A 17,644-nucleotide genomic window follows, 5' to 3' on the forward strand; every position below is an offset into this window, starting at 1 on the left:
TCCGGGGCCGGGGCCGGGGCCGGGGCCGGGTCCGGGGCCGGGGCCGGGGCCGGGGCCGGGGCCGGGGCCGGGGCCGGGGCCGGGGCCGGGACACTCCGAGCGGGCGGCTAGGGCCGGGACACGCGGACACTCCCGTTGCCAGGCAACCGCCTCGCGCCCGGCCCGAGCCCTTCCTACCCTCACCCGCGGTCGGCCGCGCGCTCCCATTGGCTGTCTCCGCACGGCGCAGGGCTCCCATTGGGCGCCCGCCGCCCCTGCCGCGTCCCCATTGGCGCACCGCCCTCTGCCCACGCCGCGTCACTTTCTCACGCCATTCCCCCCGCCCGCTCTGCCCGCCGCTCGCCGGGCGGGGGGCGGGACCTGGGGCGGCTGCGGCTGTGATTGGTGAACAGCGCTGCCGCTCAGGCCGCGCGCCGGGTGGCGGGCGGTGCAGCTGCTTAAAGGGGCCGCACGCCCGCCGGAGGCTGGTGCTGTCTTGAGTGCGTGTGGAGCAACACCGGGAGCGACAACGGGAGCTACATCGGGAACGACACCGGGAGCCATCACCTCCGACGGGTGAGCGCGGCTCGGGCCGCGGAGGCACTCGGGCCGGGGGCGAAGGGCTGCGGAGCCGCGTGGGGGAAGCACGCGAGGGGCGGCGGGGCTGGGAGGGGGAGCCGCACGCAGGGTCGGCATAGCTGGGAGCGGCTTCCTGTGGATGCAGCGCCTTCGGAGGAACGTCCGTAGAGCGGCCCCGGGGGTTGAGGGGAATTAAAAAAAAATTAAAAATGAAAAGAAAGAGAAAAAAAAAAAAAGGATGAAAAAACACCCCAAAAACGTGTGTCAGGGTGTCCTAACTTAGGTGTCACCTCGTATCCCGCGCCAGCCGCTGTTCGGAACATCACGGGCCGTCGGGCGGCGCAGCGGGCGATGCTCACTGCCCAGGTGACCAGGTGCGTCCCGCAGGAACCGCATCCCGCAATGGGGGTCCCGGTCACTGCCTCCTGCCCTGCCCGCGGGGGAGGCCCCCGGCTGTGTGAGCTGCGGTGAGCGGCTGCTGCGGGGCTCCGCCGGGCTCTACCCCCGTCTCGGAGGCAACCGAGGAGCCTTCCGTGTGTCCCTTATCCACCTCTCAATGTCGCGACAGCGTCGCCCTCCCAAGCCGGGAAAGGCGGACCGAGCGTGCCCAGGCAAAGGCAGCCGGGTGCTGCCCTGGGGGATGCCGCCGCCTTCTTTCCTGACGGCGTTTGCCGCAGGGTGTGGGCATCCCGGCGCCCACCCGTGTTGTGACGGAGCCCCGTGCTCGGGTGTGCCGCCATCCGCGCGGGTGGGGCCGCCCGACTCCGCCCGAGTTCCGTCCCCGCGGCTCTGCGCGGTTTGCCTGTATCCCGGCGCACGGCGGTGAGCGAGCATCCCTCGGGATGCCCATCCCGGCGCCCGCAGCCGAGCGTCCCGCGGGGAGGTGGCCGCGGTCCGGCGGCCTCTGGTGGCGGCACGGGTGTCGTGCGCGCCAGTGTCACCGGCGGGCCCCTGCGGGACGAGACGGTGATGTCGCAGCCGGGGCCGCCACGGGGCACTGCCCCTCCCACCGGTCCTCCGGAGCCAAAGGCATCGCTTGTAGCAAACAAGGCCGGAGCTTATTTTCTACCTTTGAGTAAAGTGTTCCGTTAGAATTAAAAACTTAGGCAGGAAATAACACAGTCAGATTATTGACATAATATGCTCAAATTCCTAAGAAAGGCAGTAACGCTACCACTTGTTACAAGCAAACATGTTTCTGGTAGCACAGGCAGAAAGAAGTGGCTTGGCTTATGCTTCACGTTCATTCCCAGCAGAATCATAAGGAGACATGAAGCAAAGTGTGTTTCTCATTTCCATAAACCAAAGCATTTGGGGTTCTTGTTATTTTAAAACAAATGATACTTCTGAGAAAGTTTTCATTTTCAGTAAAAACTCAATGATAGGATGTTGTTTGCTGTTTGACCAGGAAGACAAAAGACTGTCTGTTTTATACTGAGTAAACAATTTTTTTTTTTTCTGTAATGACTGACTGACTCGAGATGTCATATGTCCCATTTCCTTCAGTGGTTAGAGTGTGCTTACAGAGCAGTGCTGCTCTCGGCAGCACAGCCTGGCAGCCCAGACTGCCGCCCTGCTGGGTGTGACTGGCGAGCTTGGTGTTTGGTGAGCCTGGGAACACAAAAGAAACACCCTCCCTTCAGTCGTGTTCTACACAAAGTTTTCTGATGAGAGAACTGCAGCAAGTAATATCACATGAATGCTAGTTTTGGCATCTCAAAGTTCTGCAAGGAGCAAGCACAGAAAACACTTGTTTTCATCAGCTCTCATCAATAATGTAATTCCTTTTGGCATATTGATTTTCCCAACAATTCACTGCCTGGTTAAAAGCTGCTCTTCTTCACCCATTATTTGTCAAGTCATTACATGCTCCATGCAGGCTTCAGGGAGACCTCGCTGCACCCTTTCGGTACTTACAATGAGCTTATTAAAAATTAGAGGGAGAGGGGCTTCTTGCAGGAATGTGTAGTGACTAGATAGGGGGGAATGGTTTCAAACTGAGACTACGTTTAGATGAGATATGGGGAGGAAATTCTTTAGGGTGAAGGTAGTGAGGCACTGGCACAGGCTGCTCAGAGGAGCTGTGAAAGCCCCATCCCTGCAAGGATTTTAAAGCCAGGCTGGATACATTGAGCAGCCTGGTCTAGTGGAAGGTGTGCCAGCCCATGGCAGGAGGGTGGGAATAAGATGATCTCTAAGGTCCCTTCCAACCCAAGTTATTCAATGATTTAAGATTCAATGAATCTTAAATAAAGTTAGGCCTTTTGAGATTCTCTGCAGCCTCCAAATTTAAGCTTTCTGGCCCATGGAGCAGCAGTGAGCTCTGCTCTGGGTACATGGCTCACCCTCGGTGTGGCTGCCAGACATTGATGAGCTGGAATTTCCTCTTTGATAAAATGAGGTGTTTTGTGCCAGAAAGGGAGCTGGACCCCAAAGCCCTTTTCCCAGCTGGTACCTTAGGATCTGTCTGTGGGGCAGTGTGTCTACACTTATATGGGAGCCAGAAAGCGTCTTCCTGCAGTGCCTGTGCAGATTTGGGATAGCACACAGCTCTTGGGGCCAGGTTTTGGACCCCAGCGCTGCTGCGTGTCCCCATGCCGTGTGTGTGACTTGTTCGCGGTGCTGGGCAGGGACATTCCCCGCAGCTCCGGGGCACTCCCGGACCAGCACCCTCCCTCCGCTAACAGCATCAGCCCTCTGCTGTACCAGAACAAATCCAAAATCCTGCCCGACAGCTCCCAGGAGGCAGGAATAATTACGGGTTTGCTCAGTTTGTGCGTTGTTTGGGGGTTTTTAATCTGTCTAGTTTAAAGCAAGATAAGGCGGCACGGCACCGCTCCACTTTGAAAACAGAAGCGAGGTGCCGAGGGCTTGTCCAAAACAACAAAACAAACACAGCCAAGACCACACAGGAAGCCTCTCTGCAGCGGGGGTTTGGATGCTGGCGAATTCGGTTTTATTTCCTGTGGGAGCTGTCGCCCGTGCCCGCCGGCCGAGCCAAGCGCCCCGTCCCGGCGCTGTCCCTGCCCTATCCCGGCGCTGTCCCGCCCTGTCCCGGCGCTGTCCCTGCCCTATCCCGGCGCTGTCCCTGCCCCGTCCCGGCGCTCTCCCTGCCCCATCCCGGCGCTCTCCCTGCCCTGTGTCCCGCCGCGCTCCCGGTCCGGTGCCGGCGCTGGGCGGGCGTGGCGACTGCTGCGCACGCGCACTGTCCGCGGCGCGCATGCGCCCTGCCCGCGGCAGGAGGCGGCCATGGGATTCCGCAGCGTGTAAGAGGCGGGCGCCGTGAGGGGCAGCGCGGGCACGGCGGGAGAGGCAGAGAGGGCGGCAGCTGGGGCACGGCGGGTCGGCGTGAGGGGCAGCTGGGGCACGGCGAGGCGCTGGGCTCCGCCTGCGGCTGAGGCGCGCTGCGAGCCCCTGTGCGCACATTCCCGCGGCTCCTGCCCGGCTCCAGGGTGGGTTATGGATAACCTTGAGGTGGTGGGGGCGGCAGAAGGGGACACAGCAAGGCGAAATTGGTTATTTTGCTTAAAACCGCGCAGTGCGCTGTAGGGCCGTTCTTTGGCCCTCTATGCAGCTGGTCCTGGCTTCTGGAAGCTTGGAGCTGGGCACGGAAGGGACGGTGCCCTGTCGGGATGTAAGCTGAGGAGGATGGTGCCGGCCTGTGTAATTGAGGGAGGGTTGAAGTAATGGGGTGTAATGTGTCCTTGGGATAGTAAATCCCCAAGTGTGGTGACAGGAGAGTTGTGGGGTTAGAATAAGGAAACTCGGCCTATCAGGGAGAACGCTGTTCATCTCAGCCCATGAAATACTTCTCCAGGCATGGTACTAGGAGTTCCAGTGTTCTGGAATGCCAGAATAGAGTATGCAACAAATAGAAAAAAACAGAAAAAACACCAACACCCCCGCTGAAAACAAAAACCAAAAAAAAAAAACCAACCCACACAGAAATATTTCTGCCTTGTTGCAAGTGTAAACAAAACAAAATGACCTATGTCGCTTTGTTTAAAAATAAATACTATTTTGAAGAGTCCTGGCCTGTCTTAAGATGGTTATTCTCTAGTAAGGGTTTTCAACTAGCAATGCTAATAAAAATATCCAATCTTTCTAGCTTGGTTATATGCAAAATTGAGACTTTGCATATAAGCAGAAGTAAGATATTGAACATTAATTTCTCAAACACTTAACACTTGGTAAGTGTGTGTTTTTGCTTCAGAAAGACAGGGTTTTACCTACATCTGTTCGTCTCCTGAGCTGAAATCTGTATTTTCACTTAATATACTCATACCAAAGCTTCACCAGAGGCAAAGGGTTGCCTTTTGCAAATTACATTATAGAAAACATGCAACACAACTTTTTCCTTACAATTACAGGAACTAAAAGTAGGCTCCTCTAAGTATACCTGAGTAAATCACATGATTTTGTGGTTTTCTTTTATTTTCTTAAAGATCTGCCACGATGCCTGGGTCTCTTCCCGTGAATGCTGAATCCTGTTGGCCCAAAGATGTGGGAATTGTGGCACTGGAAATATATTTTCCCTCTCAGTATGTTGACCAGACAGAGCTGGAGAAGTACGATGGCGTGGATGCTGGGAAGTACACCATTGGGCTGGGCCAGGCAAGGATGGGGTTCTGCTCTGACCGGGAGGATATCAATTCCCTCTGCTTGACTGTGGTCCAGAAGCTCATGGAGAGGAACAACCTTTCCTATGATTGCATTGGGAGATTAGAAGTTGGAACGGAGACCATAATTGACAAATCAAAATCTGTGAAGACCGTCCTGATGCAGCTTTTTGAAGAGTCTGGTAACACAGATGTAGAAGGAATCGACACCACCAATGCATGCTATGGAGGCACTGCTGCTCTTTTTAATGCTATTAATTGGATTGAGTCCAGTTCCTGGGACGGTAAGTCATGGGTATTTTCTTGAAAAGTTACATCATCCTTACATCAGTCTGCCCCACAATGACAGGGTCATGTTTAACCATATAAAATTCAGAGGGTAAACTGTTTTTCTCTTCTAAAGTCTTTTTCTTAAATGCTCTGGATATTTGCCACTTCAGTTACAGCATGAATAATGACATAGCTACTAATGTAAAGGTCTTCTGTAAATTCAGGTGATTGCCAATTGAAATGTGGGAGAAAAATCAAAATTGAAGAGCCCTTTAATCTTGGTGTCATCTCCTCAATAACTAGAGTCTAAAAATTGCTGATGGATGTTAAGATGTGCCTTCTCATCGTTTTCCCTGTGTGTTTTTCCCAGGTCGCTACGCCCTTGTGGTGGCTGGAGACATCGCTGTGTATGCCTCGGGAAATGCCAGGCCCACTGGGGGAGCTGGTGCCGTTGCAATGCTGGTGGGCCCAAATGCACCGCTGATTTTTGAGAGAGGTTAGTCCCATGGGAGAACATACACTGCTCAGGTCAGATTACTGCATCTGCCCTGGAGCCTCTTCCCTGGTTTTTGTGCCTTGCTGAAGCAGCAGATCAACTCCCACTAATGTCAGAAATTGCTCTTTATCTCTTCTTGTCTGGGCTAACTCAGCCGAGTCCAGTTACAGGACACAGAGGGGAACAATTAGAGGTGCTCCTATTTGTTTATTTCCTTGAGGATTCTCCAGTAAAATTGATAGAGTAATACTAGAGCTGAACAAAACAACATTCTACTTCCAGGGCAATATGACAATCCTTTATTGCATGTGTTTGTCATGCTCAGTCCTACTCTGCTTTACAGGCCATTGAGGACTGTGTGAAACCTTATCTTAAAAGGCCAGAAGTGCTATGAAAATCTGCTGAACAGGGCCAAAACTGCTTCTTTTCCCACATGTGCCAACTGACACATCCCAATTGACTCAAAGCAGCTGAATAAATTAATTTTCAACTTCTGTCCATTTCTGCCCACCAGGATTGCGTGGAACCCACATGCAGCACGCGTATGACTTCTATAAACCAGACATGGTGTCTGAATATCCAGTGGTGGATGGCAAACTCTCCATACAGTGCTACCTCAGTGCTCTGGACCGCTGCTACACCGTCTATCGCAACAAAATCCACGCCCAGTGGCAAAAGGGTGCGTAGCCTCTCCCGGTGCTACTGCAGCATTGGCAGATGCTTGAGTGTGTAGCACACAGGCAGTCTAGTGTGTGATCTAAAAGCTAGTCTGAGTCTCTTCATGTTTGTATGTTCTGAAGTGATTGAAATATTTCTCCTGTAAGAAATTATTTATTTCTGTTCTGGCATGGCTAATTTCCTGACAGTCTGTAGTAGTCTCTACAGGCATTTGTTGGTGTAAGATATAATGCCTTGGTTAAAAGCATACTATTACCCATCTCCATCCAGACTTTTAAGAAACTTAGGTTAATATTTAAATGTTCTGTAATTATACTGATTTTTTTCTTTTAACACAATATGTTTAGTAATTGCTTTAATTATATTAAGAGACATAAGTGTGAAGAGAGGCAAATTAAGTAGATTATTACGTCAAAATGCTGGGTAGGAATACCAAGATTCTGTTAAACATAGCTTTTTGTTCTAGAGAAAGAGAAAACATTGTTAGCTGGTGCAAAAGGTGGTAAAAAAAGAAATTTTAAACAGAAGCAGTACAGTGTGTTAAGTGCACTTGACAGGAGTGGTTAGTGTTACTCGTATGTTTGTGTCTCTTCTATGCCAGCATGTTATGATGACTGGTGTCCTGCCAGCTCCCTGCTTTATTTCCATAATTGAAGTGAGTACTAAACAGAGGTTGTAACATAACCCTTCTGCCACTTCCAGAGGGGACAGACAGACGTTTCACCTTGAATGACTTTGGATTCATGATCTTCCACTCTCCATACTGTAAACTGGTACAGAAATCTGTGGCTAGACTCTTGCTGAATGATTTTCTCAGTGACCAGAATCCAGAAACAGCAAATGGTGTTTTCAGTGGTCTGGAAGCTTTCAGGTGAGAATGGCTGCTGTCTACCTTCTTCACATAATCTGTTACACATCCAAAGTGTGTTTTTACTTTCTGCTATTTTATTAACTGTTTCTGAACTTTTTTTTTTTCCTCTTTTGAATAGGGATATAAAACTTGAAGATACATACTTTGACAGAGATGTGGAAAAAGCTTTTATGAAAGCTAGTACAGAGCTCTTCAATCAGAAAACCAAAGCTTCATTACTTGTATCCAATCAGAATGGAAATATGTATACCCCTTCAGTCTACGGTTGCCTTGCCTCTCTTCTAGCCCAGTAAGCATAACATTGGGAAAAGTTGTTTATGAATAAGGTCATAAAAGGCTTTTTTCAGAAAGTTTCTTGTAAAAGCGTAATATAGCAAATTTTTCCCTACAAGATTGCCTTAAGCAGAAAAACTAAAGTTAAAACACAATTCTGCACACACATTCAGTTCAAGTGATGTGCAGATTGAAAATGTCCATGTCAGAAGCTGATGCAAAACAGCTGCTTATGGCCTTGCAAAGCAGGATCTTATTTGTAAGGTAGCATCTGTTCTCAGCCCCAACTTCCCCCCTCTTCCTTCCCCTAGAAACACTCCTGAAGTGGAAAAAAAATCTGAATGTCTTCTCTTACTATAATAAGAAAAGCCAAATTAAATTACTATTTAATTATTTTTTTTCAAATACAGCCTTTTACAAAATCATATTAAGTTTACATTAAACCACTCTTCCTGTGTTTTCTTTATTTTTATTTATTCTGACATTCTCTTCCAAGATGTGTTAATTTTTTTGGCCTTAGTTTGCTTAAGAATGATATATGTCTGCCTTCATTATATTCTGAGCATTTCTCAGGCATGTTTTGCTCTAGGCAGCTTTCAAACTCAGCAGATAACAGCAGTATTTGAATTTGTGTTTTTAAAAGTCAGTATTTATGTACATAGTATGCTAAATGTGTATTATAGACACTATAATAAAAAGCTGGTTGCTTTTCCAAAGCTAGATGCAGTTTCTAGTTATTTAAAACTGGAACTTTGTCTTAGTTCTGACTTTAAAAAGCTGTGTTATGATTTGCAGGTACTCCCCAGAGCAGCTTGCGGGACAGAGAATCAGCGTGTTCTCATATGGCTCTGGTTTTGCTGCTACCCTGTACTCCATCAGGGTCACACAGGATGCCACTCCTGGTGAGTGACTGGAGGTGATGCCATCTGCCTCCCTTGCTCAGCTCGTTCTTGCTGCCTTGTTGCACAACCCACTGGCATAAGGAAACCTGCAGGGCAGTGCCTTAATGACAGCAGTGCCACACTGGGAATGTCCAGCTCCAGGGAGTGTTTAAGTGTCTCCTTGAACAAATAAATAATAGTCTTCAAACTCTGTTAAATGTTTTGAGTTGGTAATTGGGAGTATTTTAAATGACTAATGTTTTGAGTTGGTAATTGGGAGTATTTTAAATGACTAATACTTTAGATTCTATAATGCAAAGTACTTTGAAAGGGCTTGAAATATTCACATACTAGTATGCAGTTCTCAGTACTGACTCTACCCTACCTGGATGGTTCTATATTGCAGGTTCTGCACTGGACAAAATAACTGCCAGCCTTTCTGATCTCAAAACAAGACTTGACTCAAGAAAATGTATTGCACCTGATGTCTTTGCTGAAAACATGAAGCTCAGACAGGAAACACATCATTTGGGTAAGAACCTAATAAATATCAATCATTCCTAGCCCTTGAGCAAATTGCTTATCACTTAATCTGACAGACTTTAAATGATTAGGGTGTAGAATGAAGGAAATGTCCAACCCTTTCTGCCTCTAAGTAGCTTGTGTTCATTTCACCCAACATGTCTGAAGTAAAAAATGGTGGCTTGTTTTTTTCTGTCTCAGTGCATCCAGTCTGCCAAGGCCTGTGTTGGGTAAAACTCTTACCAGGAAACAACTAACAATGTGTTCCTCCCTTTCTTACAGCCAATTATATTCCGCAGTGTTCAGTCGAGGATCTCTTTGAAGGAACATGGTACCTTGTGCGTGTGGATGAAAAACACAGGAGAACTTACGCCCGGCGCCCGCTCATGAGTGATAGACCTCTGGAAGCAAGAGTTGGAGTTGTCCATCCAGGCATTGTTCATGAGGTGAACACTCAGCACTCTTTTAAAGTTTGATGTAAATGGTGGAACCATTTACATGTTTGTCTTAGCATGTGCATGTATGTTAAGAGGAAGTGGTTTTATGAGTTACATTGAATACTTTGTTAACACATGTAACATACAAGCCAGAAGTAAAAAGTTGAAACTGCGATTTTAAAAAGTACATTTCATCATAAAAAGAACAAAAGTACATTTCATCATAAAAAAGAACTGCACAAGAATGAAAGAGGAACAAACTGGCTCTTCTCACACGATCTGTTTGCATGAAGCATGACCAATTTGATTGACTTAAGGCCAAGCTGTCCATTGTAGCATGAATGTTGTTTGAGAGTTGGACTAGCCATGAAGTATGAATGTCTGTGAACTAGAAAACTGTATTTAATATTTTTTTTCCCTTCTTCTTAGCACATCCCAAGCCCTGCTAAGAAAGTGCCAAGAATCCCTGCAACAACAGAATCTGAAGGCGTTACTGTCGCCATTTCCAATGGGGAGCATTAAGATACCTCTGTGAGGTGGGGAAAGAAACGAGGTGTGAGGGCAGGGTGAGAGAGAGAGAAAAAGGATTGCAGTAGCACTGAAGTTTCAGTGTACACTAGTACTTAATTGGAGCATGACAAAACTCTTTAGGCTCCTTGAAAAAAATCATCATAATATGGTGTGCTGATTTTATAGTATTTTCAGAACACTTACATCAGGAGTATATTGGAGATAGAAGGACTTGCCAGGTGCTGTGGGGATTCCTTAACATGTCTGAACTTTTTTAATTGCTGAGAAGTAGCTGTAGTCTATTACAAAGTCTTCGTACACAGAAAGGAAAAAAAAAAGGAATCTTCTGCCTGCTCTTCCATGTAAAATGACTTGAAACCTACACTGTTAACTTCTACTAGTACTCAACTGTGTGCAAAATTGTCCAAGCTTTTAATGTTAGGGTTCTCAGTGCCTTGACAATAAGCAGTCAATCTTCTGAATACTGCAATTCTCTTTCACTTTATCACCTTCCCTTTCATCTCCTAGTCTGCCTCCCATCACCCCATTGCTTTGGGACAGGCACAGAATCAAGAACATCCATTGCTGGAATAGAGCCTCTCTTCCCTGTCAAAGTGACTGGATCAAGAACGGCTAGGCTGACAAGTGGTTTTCTTAGAAGAAACTCTGTGATTCACTGTGTTAGTTACTATGTAATTCCTCCTAACATCTTATGTGATTTATACCTGCATTTTAAGTCACAGGAGACTGGGAGGAAAGATGAAGAAGAAGGGAGGTAGTAAATTTTTTATTCTAAAGAAAGGGGATAATTGATTTGACACCATAATAGATGGTTTAGTAGAATATCCAAGACAGCAAAATTTTAAAATAAAATTTAGAGCTATTGTAGCGCTGTTTTAATTGGCAAACAAAGGAGAGAGTGATGTTTATCACTTTGTCTGGAACTCTAGCCTATTAGTTGTCTTTTATATAATACATTTCCAAAAAACTCTTTGTAGCTTTGAATCTGGCTTTTTACTTTGAGGTCCTTCTCACTATTGGTAATACTGTAGGAGTGGAGTCCTTTGTTTCTTTCCCCCCTTCCCCAGCGTGCAAGCTAAAGCTATCCATTTTGCAAGCAGTAGATAGATTTACAGTGGTTATGGGGAGTCCATTCTGGTAGATTTTTAAAGCCCAGATTGGAAATGAACTATGATATGAGCCTTTTAAGCTTGTAAAATATATATATATATACATACATATATATGTATATATATATTTAAGTTGAGCTGATGTACAGAATGAAGTTTCATTGAATTTATTTCTTTGCTAATTCTACAAAGCTACATTATCTAATATAAAGTAGCAAAAAATTATTTCTGTTAATTACATTTTTTTGTGTGTGTGTAATGAAGTGTTTGTATTACCTGTCACTCACTAGAATTTGATAACTTGCTGTATTTGTACAGTCAAGCCTTGGTAAAATAGTTGTTTATTATGGATTGATGAATACTAATCTGTTTGTTCTGCTGAAAATGATGGAGCAATGCATGATGATAGTGTTTGCAAGTATTTTGGTTTAGGTTGCCCTCATGAAACTTAACCTTGACACCTGTAATACAAACTGTCATGGAACAAAGTCCATTGCTGGCAGTGGACAAGCCAAGAAGTGAGCTACTGGCACAGGCCTCACAGGTCTGTGAGGCTGATCCTTTATTAAAATAAAGTTTGAGATATTTGAAACCTGTTGGAGTAGTGCTGACTTGTTGGTTTTTTAGGAGGGATTTCTTTAACAGGAAAGAAGAACCTGGCTCTGGTAAAAGCCCAGAGTTGTGGGGTCACAACCCGTGTGGACATTTTGCGTCTTTCTTCTTAGTAATTCCATTACAGAAGTGGAAAAAAGAATTGCATAGGCTGGTGTAAAACAATCTTATCAGGGCCATGTTTCAAGATAATCTAAAATGCTTTTATATAGAACCTGTTTATAGTGGAGGAATTAATACTCATTTTATGAAATTTTATAAATCAGTAATTAATTCAAATTGATATTATTTACCCTCAAATTCTAAATTCTGTGAAGGAGGCTTGGTTCTTGCTTTGTACACACCTGGGCCTCACTGAGTCATTTCCCATGCGTGGCCTTTCAGATTCATTCCACTGTTCATTTATATGAATTATTCCCTCTAAAGTGAAATTGGTGTCGCATCAGTGTCATAACAGATAAGGCATCCTGCCTTTAAATGTGACAGCACCAGCTGTACCTGTGTACACCTTGTGTTGGGTATCTTTCCGTAGCTAAACTCAGAGGTTCTGCCTCTTAGCTTAGGCATGTCAGCTGTCCCTGTTCAGAGAACAGCTGCCACACTTGTCCTCTGCACTGGAGTTGATGCTGTTGAAGAACTAACCATAGAATAAATGACTAAAGCTGAAAATCAGAGCATCTGCATTTTGGTGATGCTCAGAACAACTGGAGTTGTCAGACTGTGCAGCTTTTAACTTGCAGTGATCAAGTGTCACAATCAGCTTTGTGCAAGCTTTGGCTGCCAAAGCAGGATGGCAGGAGTGAGGACAAGCCTGTAATGCTCAGTGAATATAAGCAGATCTTGCTGCTGCTTGCATTCAGCTACTGGTAACTAGGGCTAAGGAGAGAACTTAAAACTACGTGGGTTTTGGAGTATGCTTAAATCTTTCTTTATTGGAATGCAGGTGGAGTCCAAGCAGTTCCAGAGTGGCAGAATCATGCAAGCAGTGGAAGGTGTCAGAAGGGTAACTGATGGTAGCCCAACCAGTCAGGCACCCACACATACAGGGTTAAAGTACTGAATCCTGATTTGTCTTCTGGAATCGTGACAAGTTGGGAACTGCAGCCGACAACAGCTTTGATGTTTCTTGAAAGAAAATAAAATGCTTTTTAAAAATAAACTTGTTAAATTTGATGAGGAAGTTCAAAAGAATTTGCAATCGATTAGATTAGTCTGGTCTCTACTTAAATTTAGTTTCTGCAACTGTCCCAGTTTGCAGTGGTGAAGTTGTGTTGAGCTTAGGTACGGCTTTCAGAAGTTAGCAGTTAGATGCCTGTGCAGAGAATCTCCCAAGTGGGTTAAGTGCAGTAGCATGGTGTTTATTAAAAGATCCCCTCCACTCATATTCTTTTCAGTCACTGGGTTCTTGCACTGGCAATACCAAGTATATGGAGAAAGGGTCAAACAAATGCACAAGAGCTCTGTTTTTGAGTGCTTCACTGTCAATTGAGAAATGCAAAGAAAATGAGGCATTTTTGGTTTATTCAAAAATTACAAAAGAACACTAAAACTTAAGGATAAGTGAATAATCCCCTTTGTCAAATGTGCTGAGCATAAAGCCTGCAGTGCAATTTTATAAAATAGAACACAGCTTGGATGTGTGCTTAAAGCCACTGTAAGGAGTGATTCCGTTCCTTGAGTTGTCTTCTTTTGGATCTGGCTGGGACATGATAGGAACAGATTCAAGTGCCCTTTTCTTCTGTACTCTGTGCAACACGATTCTGTAGACCCCCGTTATGGAGCTGCGCGCATCTCTTCCCTGGTTGTTCTGAATGTGCTGTTCTGTGATTCCAAGGTCTTCCAGAATATTTTTCACTTCAATTTCTTCTTCTTTTAGTGTACTGGCGTCTGATAAATATTTCGGATCCAGTTTAAATGTCTGTAAAGGTTTGGGGAACTGTATTCCTTGCATCCATTCACTGTTCATAATCAGTTTGACAGAGTATCTCTTGGTTGGTACTGGCTGAAGGACTCCTTTTATCAGTTTCTGGCAATTTTCTGAGAGGCAGGGAGGCAAAGTGTATGTCCCTTCAAGAATGCACTTTTTCAGTTTGCCTACTGTATCTGCCCGGAATGGCATGCTGCCTGTCATCATGAAGTATAAGAGGATTCCCAGTGCCCAGATGTCTACATAGATGCCAATATAGTTTTCATCTCGGAAGAGTTCAGGAGCAGCATAAGGAGGAGAGCCACAGAAAGTTTTTAAAGTTTCATCTCTTTTACTTATTGTGCTGAATCCAAAGTCTCCCACCTTAACACAGGTGTTACTGGCGTAGAAGACATTTTCTGCTTTCAGGTCTCGGTGAATTATATTGTTGTCATGCTGTGGAAGAAGAGGAAAAGTTGGTATTGTTTTGTTCCCAGGAAAGTTCTCAATGGCTACCTCTAATTCATTTATTAGCCTGAAGGAGAAAGGGAGTTATCTTGGGCAAATTCTGAAACTGGTATTTTAATTATTTAAATTAAAATTATTACTCAAATTTAACTTAATTTTCCAAGGATAGAAAACCAATTGAGTAGAGGGAGGAGAAGGATGCTGGGATTTTTAAACACAGCACTCTCAACGTGTTAACTAATAGCAACTATTTTTATGAAGCAAATGTGTGAGGGCAGCGTGACTAATCCTACAAGACTAGACAGATTCATGTGCAAAATCAGTATTTTTTGGGGTTCACAGCACTTGTTTTTGCAGTTACGACATGCAACTTACAGATTTAAATATTTAGTTCACTGATTGAACATTGTCACAGATAAAATAAGAAATCTGTCATCATTACATTCTGTGATCTAATGTCCTATGAGGAACTGGTGGTGGTAGGAGAAAAGCACCACAGAGTTGGGCTTCAGAGTACTTCATGCTCCTGGACAGCCAAGTTTAGTGGTGTTCTAGTTTTAGAAATCTCTAATACATACACTGTAATTTCTACCTTTTTCCCATTGGAAATGCCAGTAGTAGCTAAGGACTCAAAATGAATTTGCTCTGCTTAGTGATGACATACCTGCTTTGATTAAGTAAGAGTTAAGCTTCATCTTTGGAATAACTAGAAGGAATGGATGAGCACTCTCTGCCTTATCCTTTGGAGTAACATCATACAGTATCTGGAGGCAATAAAGAAACCCTTTGGCATCCTATTTCAACTTTCATCAGTAACAGCAAGGGATCCTCTGTCCTTGTGGACTGGCAGCAAAGAGAAAGGATTTATGTAGCCTGGATGTGATGGCTTAGCAAAAGTGAAATGTGCAGAAGTTTCTGTGTACAAATGAAGAGGTTGGCCAGCTTGATAGTCTATGTTTAATTCTAAGAAATAAATGTGGTGTAATTTTGAAATGCAAATTGAATTCCTATAGCTGCAGGGTGCCTGTCCTATGGATTAAACGTTGAAGCTAATCCACCACTTAAAGCACATACAATCATTTCGTCAAAATAAATAAGAAATGCATGCTGTTTATGTAAGCCAGGAGTAGCGTGCGATGCAATCTCCAGACGTCTGACCTAGGATCACCCTTGCTTCTGACTTCGCCAGAAGCTGTTATGTGGCAAGGAGGACAGGAGCCACCGGAGGGCACCCTGAACCAATTTTAACGAATGCTGCTTCTCAGACTTGTAGAACAGTTCTCCGTTTTTTTTTTTTTTTTTTTTTTTGAAGTAGCTGTAATTACTCTGCAAGATTTAGAGATGTACCGAAGTACTAAATTGCTCCTTTTCTGCCTTGACAAGATGCTTTCAGTTCTACACAAACAGCATCATCTTAAATGTATATATTGAAGACCAGGCAAGAAGTGACTTGTTGGGCGTTAACCTCACAGACTTGCATCGAAGTGAGGAGCAGGAATTGACTGTCTTTAAGTGACAGATTCGTACATTCATTAATGAGCAACCCGGATGTTTGCAATGCCTAACCAGCCTCTCTGGAAGCAGAAAAGCGACTGATCCTATGTTTTGAAACAGGGAGGGAAGAAACGAAGCTTTGTTCACTGATGCCCGCAGCACATTAAAGCAAACAGAACACTGGTGCTAGAAGGGTGAGTCCACCCATCAGGTGTTCCCAGTCTCCTCCCAAAAGCTGTCAACAGAGAGGCAGTAACTTGAGGTGGATGTGAAAACTCTCAGATACCTTTAAAAGCTCTTCTATAGCTGCTAGCTGTTTTGCTTTTTAATAATGTGGGCCCGAAATTTTGGGTAACAGTAAATCGGCTGTTGAAATTCAAAAGAAATATCCACAAAATGAGCTCAGAGTAGTGAGAGGCAGCATGCCTGTGTAAGAGCAACTTACCATGTGCTTCACAGCAGACACAATCTGGGAGAAGATTATTTTACACTCTGTTTCCAGCAGCTTTCCTTCTGTACTGATTTTAGTGAAGAGCTCCCCACCTCCTGCATACTCCATCACCAGGTGCAGTTTTGAGAGTGTCTCCACCACTTCATACAACCTGATGATATTTGGGTGGTGCAGCTTTTCCATGCTGGATATCTCACGAGACAGCAAACGTTGAGTCTTCCGGTCTAGCTTTGTCTTGTCCAAAATCTTAATTGCAACTTTCTCTGAGAAGAAAAACATTTTTTCCCTGTTGTTAATGCAACAGGTACAAAACGGTAATACCATTTACATACAATGATGCTTGGTTGTAGAAGTGCAATAAAATTTCATCTCATCAGTATAAACTAAGCTGCAAGGACTTACTAAGCCCTGTGATCTTTCACACAACCCCTGCCCTTTCTGTCTACAGCATCCTACTCAGTGCTGAGGTAACTGAAGGCTGGTAGAGTATTTCAAGGGCTGATCCTGGTGCCTCGGTGTGCTTTGCTGTGCCAGGCTTATATGTGTCTGAAGGTACAGCATCTGCTTTTGGTGTTCACTGCTGGTAGAGAGTCTGTGCTTTTTCAGAGCTCCTCAGATGAGCCAGGTACTTGGAGACTAATGGAGGTGTGAAATTTGTGTGCTTTGTTTCCAACCAGGCAGACAAATTTGTGGGGAATTTAGAGGCTTTGGCTATTTTACTCTGAGCAGTGAAGTCAAGTAAGTCGCAGGGATCCTGTAAGACAGCAAATCTAGCTGGCACATACTGTTCTGGTTATGCAAAGCTGCTTTTAAGTACTACATGTCTCTGGAAGCCTACACAGAGAAGCCAAAGGCCACAAAACACTTATACATATCTGCAGCTGCATCAGGGTAGCTCAGAGCAGTATGAATAGGTGAATCACAGTTGCCCTTATGTTCCTGTTTTAGTTTGTAGGTTACAGCTTTTGTCTTTACTCTTCTGAACACAGCCAGTATTTGAAGGATTAGTCTGGTTAAAACAGGTTTACGGTGGCTTTGTATAACTTGTCTGGACAGCAAAATTAAAATGGATCACAGCAATAAAAACAACTATTTTTTCCTAGGAAGAAGGGATTCTTGGTTGTTCAGTTTTGGCTTTTTTTCCCCTCAAGACTATCTCAGTCAAACAATCACACATTTCTTAATAATTAATCACTTCTGATAAATCTTTCAGAAAAAAACTTCCCCTTGGTTTCTAGTAAATGGGAATAAATTAGGAAAAAAATGTATTGTTCACTTGTTGCTGTAAGAAAAGAGAGAGAAGGCTATTACATTCATACACATGTTCAGGTATAAAACCATTCAAGTTTTTACTGAATATTATCAAGTTTTAACTCAAGTTTAATATTTCAACATATATAAAGGAATGTTAAGGATACTTATGCATGTGTCTGTACAGATCAAGAAAACTCCATATTTGGTATATTTA

General features: G+C 44.7%; 2 protein-coding genes across 6 annotated transcripts in view; one reads left to right on the plus strand and one right to left on the minus strand.

The window, feature by feature from the left end:
- The first annotated feature begins 402 nt into the window (after positions 1-402).
- HMGCS1 (3-hydroxy-3-methylglutaryl-CoA synthase 1) lies at positions 403-11,841 on the plus strand. 3 transcript variants are annotated; one of them, XM_054652455.2, is made up of 10 exons: positions 403-555; positions 5,004-5,461; positions 5,818-5,943; positions 6,458-6,622; positions 7,324-7,492; positions 7,611-7,781; positions 8,561-8,667; positions 9,053-9,178; positions 9,451-9,614; positions 10,035-11,841. In XM_054652455.2, exons 2-10 carry the CDS (start codon positions 5,014-5,016, stop codon positions 10,125-10,127), a joined length of 1,569 nt encoding a protein of 522 aa, XP_054508430.1. In that variant the 5' UTR covers positions 403-555; positions 5,004-5,013; the 3' UTR covers positions 10,128-11,841. The 3 variants fall into 3 exon arrangements, with proteins under 3 accessions (XP_054508430.1, XP_054508429.1, XP_054508431.1); XM_054652454.2 differs by lacking the exon at positions 403-555 and adding an exon at positions 3,763-3,824; XM_054652456.2 differs by lacking the exon at positions 403-555 and adding an exon at positions 3,883-4,010.
- A 101-nt stretch (positions 11,842-11,942) lies between these two features.
- NIM1K (NIM1 serine/threonine protein kinase) overlaps positions 11,943-17,644 on the minus strand; it is a 29,229-nt gene continuing 23,527 nt past the window's right edge. For all 3 annotated transcript variants that reach the window (XM_077172223.1, XM_077172222.1, XM_077172221.1), the window contains 2 exons: positions 16,171-16,439; positions 11,943-14,219 (listed from right to left, as the gene is read on the minus strand). In XM_077172223.1, coding sequence (XP_077028338.1) covers positions 13,470-14,219; positions 16,171-16,439 — 1,019 coding nt within the window. In that variant the 3' untranslated portion in view covers positions 11,943-13,469. The remainder of the gene's footprint in view (positions 14,220-16,170; positions 16,440-17,644) is intronic.

The sequence above is a fragment of the Agelaius phoeniceus genome, chromosome Z, assembly GCF_051311805.1.
Source record: "Agelaius phoeniceus isolate bAgePho1 chromosome Z, bAgePho1.hap1, whole genome shotgun sequence".
Lineage (NCBI taxonomy): Eukaryota > Metazoa > Chordata > Aves > Passeriformes > Icteridae > Agelaius > Agelaius phoeniceus.

Coding starts and splice junctions, on each gene's coding strand:
- HMGCS1 (XM_054652454.2), top strand. Junction 7,782..8,560: donor CTTGCCTCTCTTCTAGCCCA/GTAAGCATAACA, acceptor TATGATTTGCAG/GTACTCCCCAGAGCAGCTTG. Junction 8,668..9,052: donor CACACAGGATGCCACTCCTG/GTGAGTGACTGG, acceptor TCTATATTGCAG/GTTCTGCACTGGACAAAATA.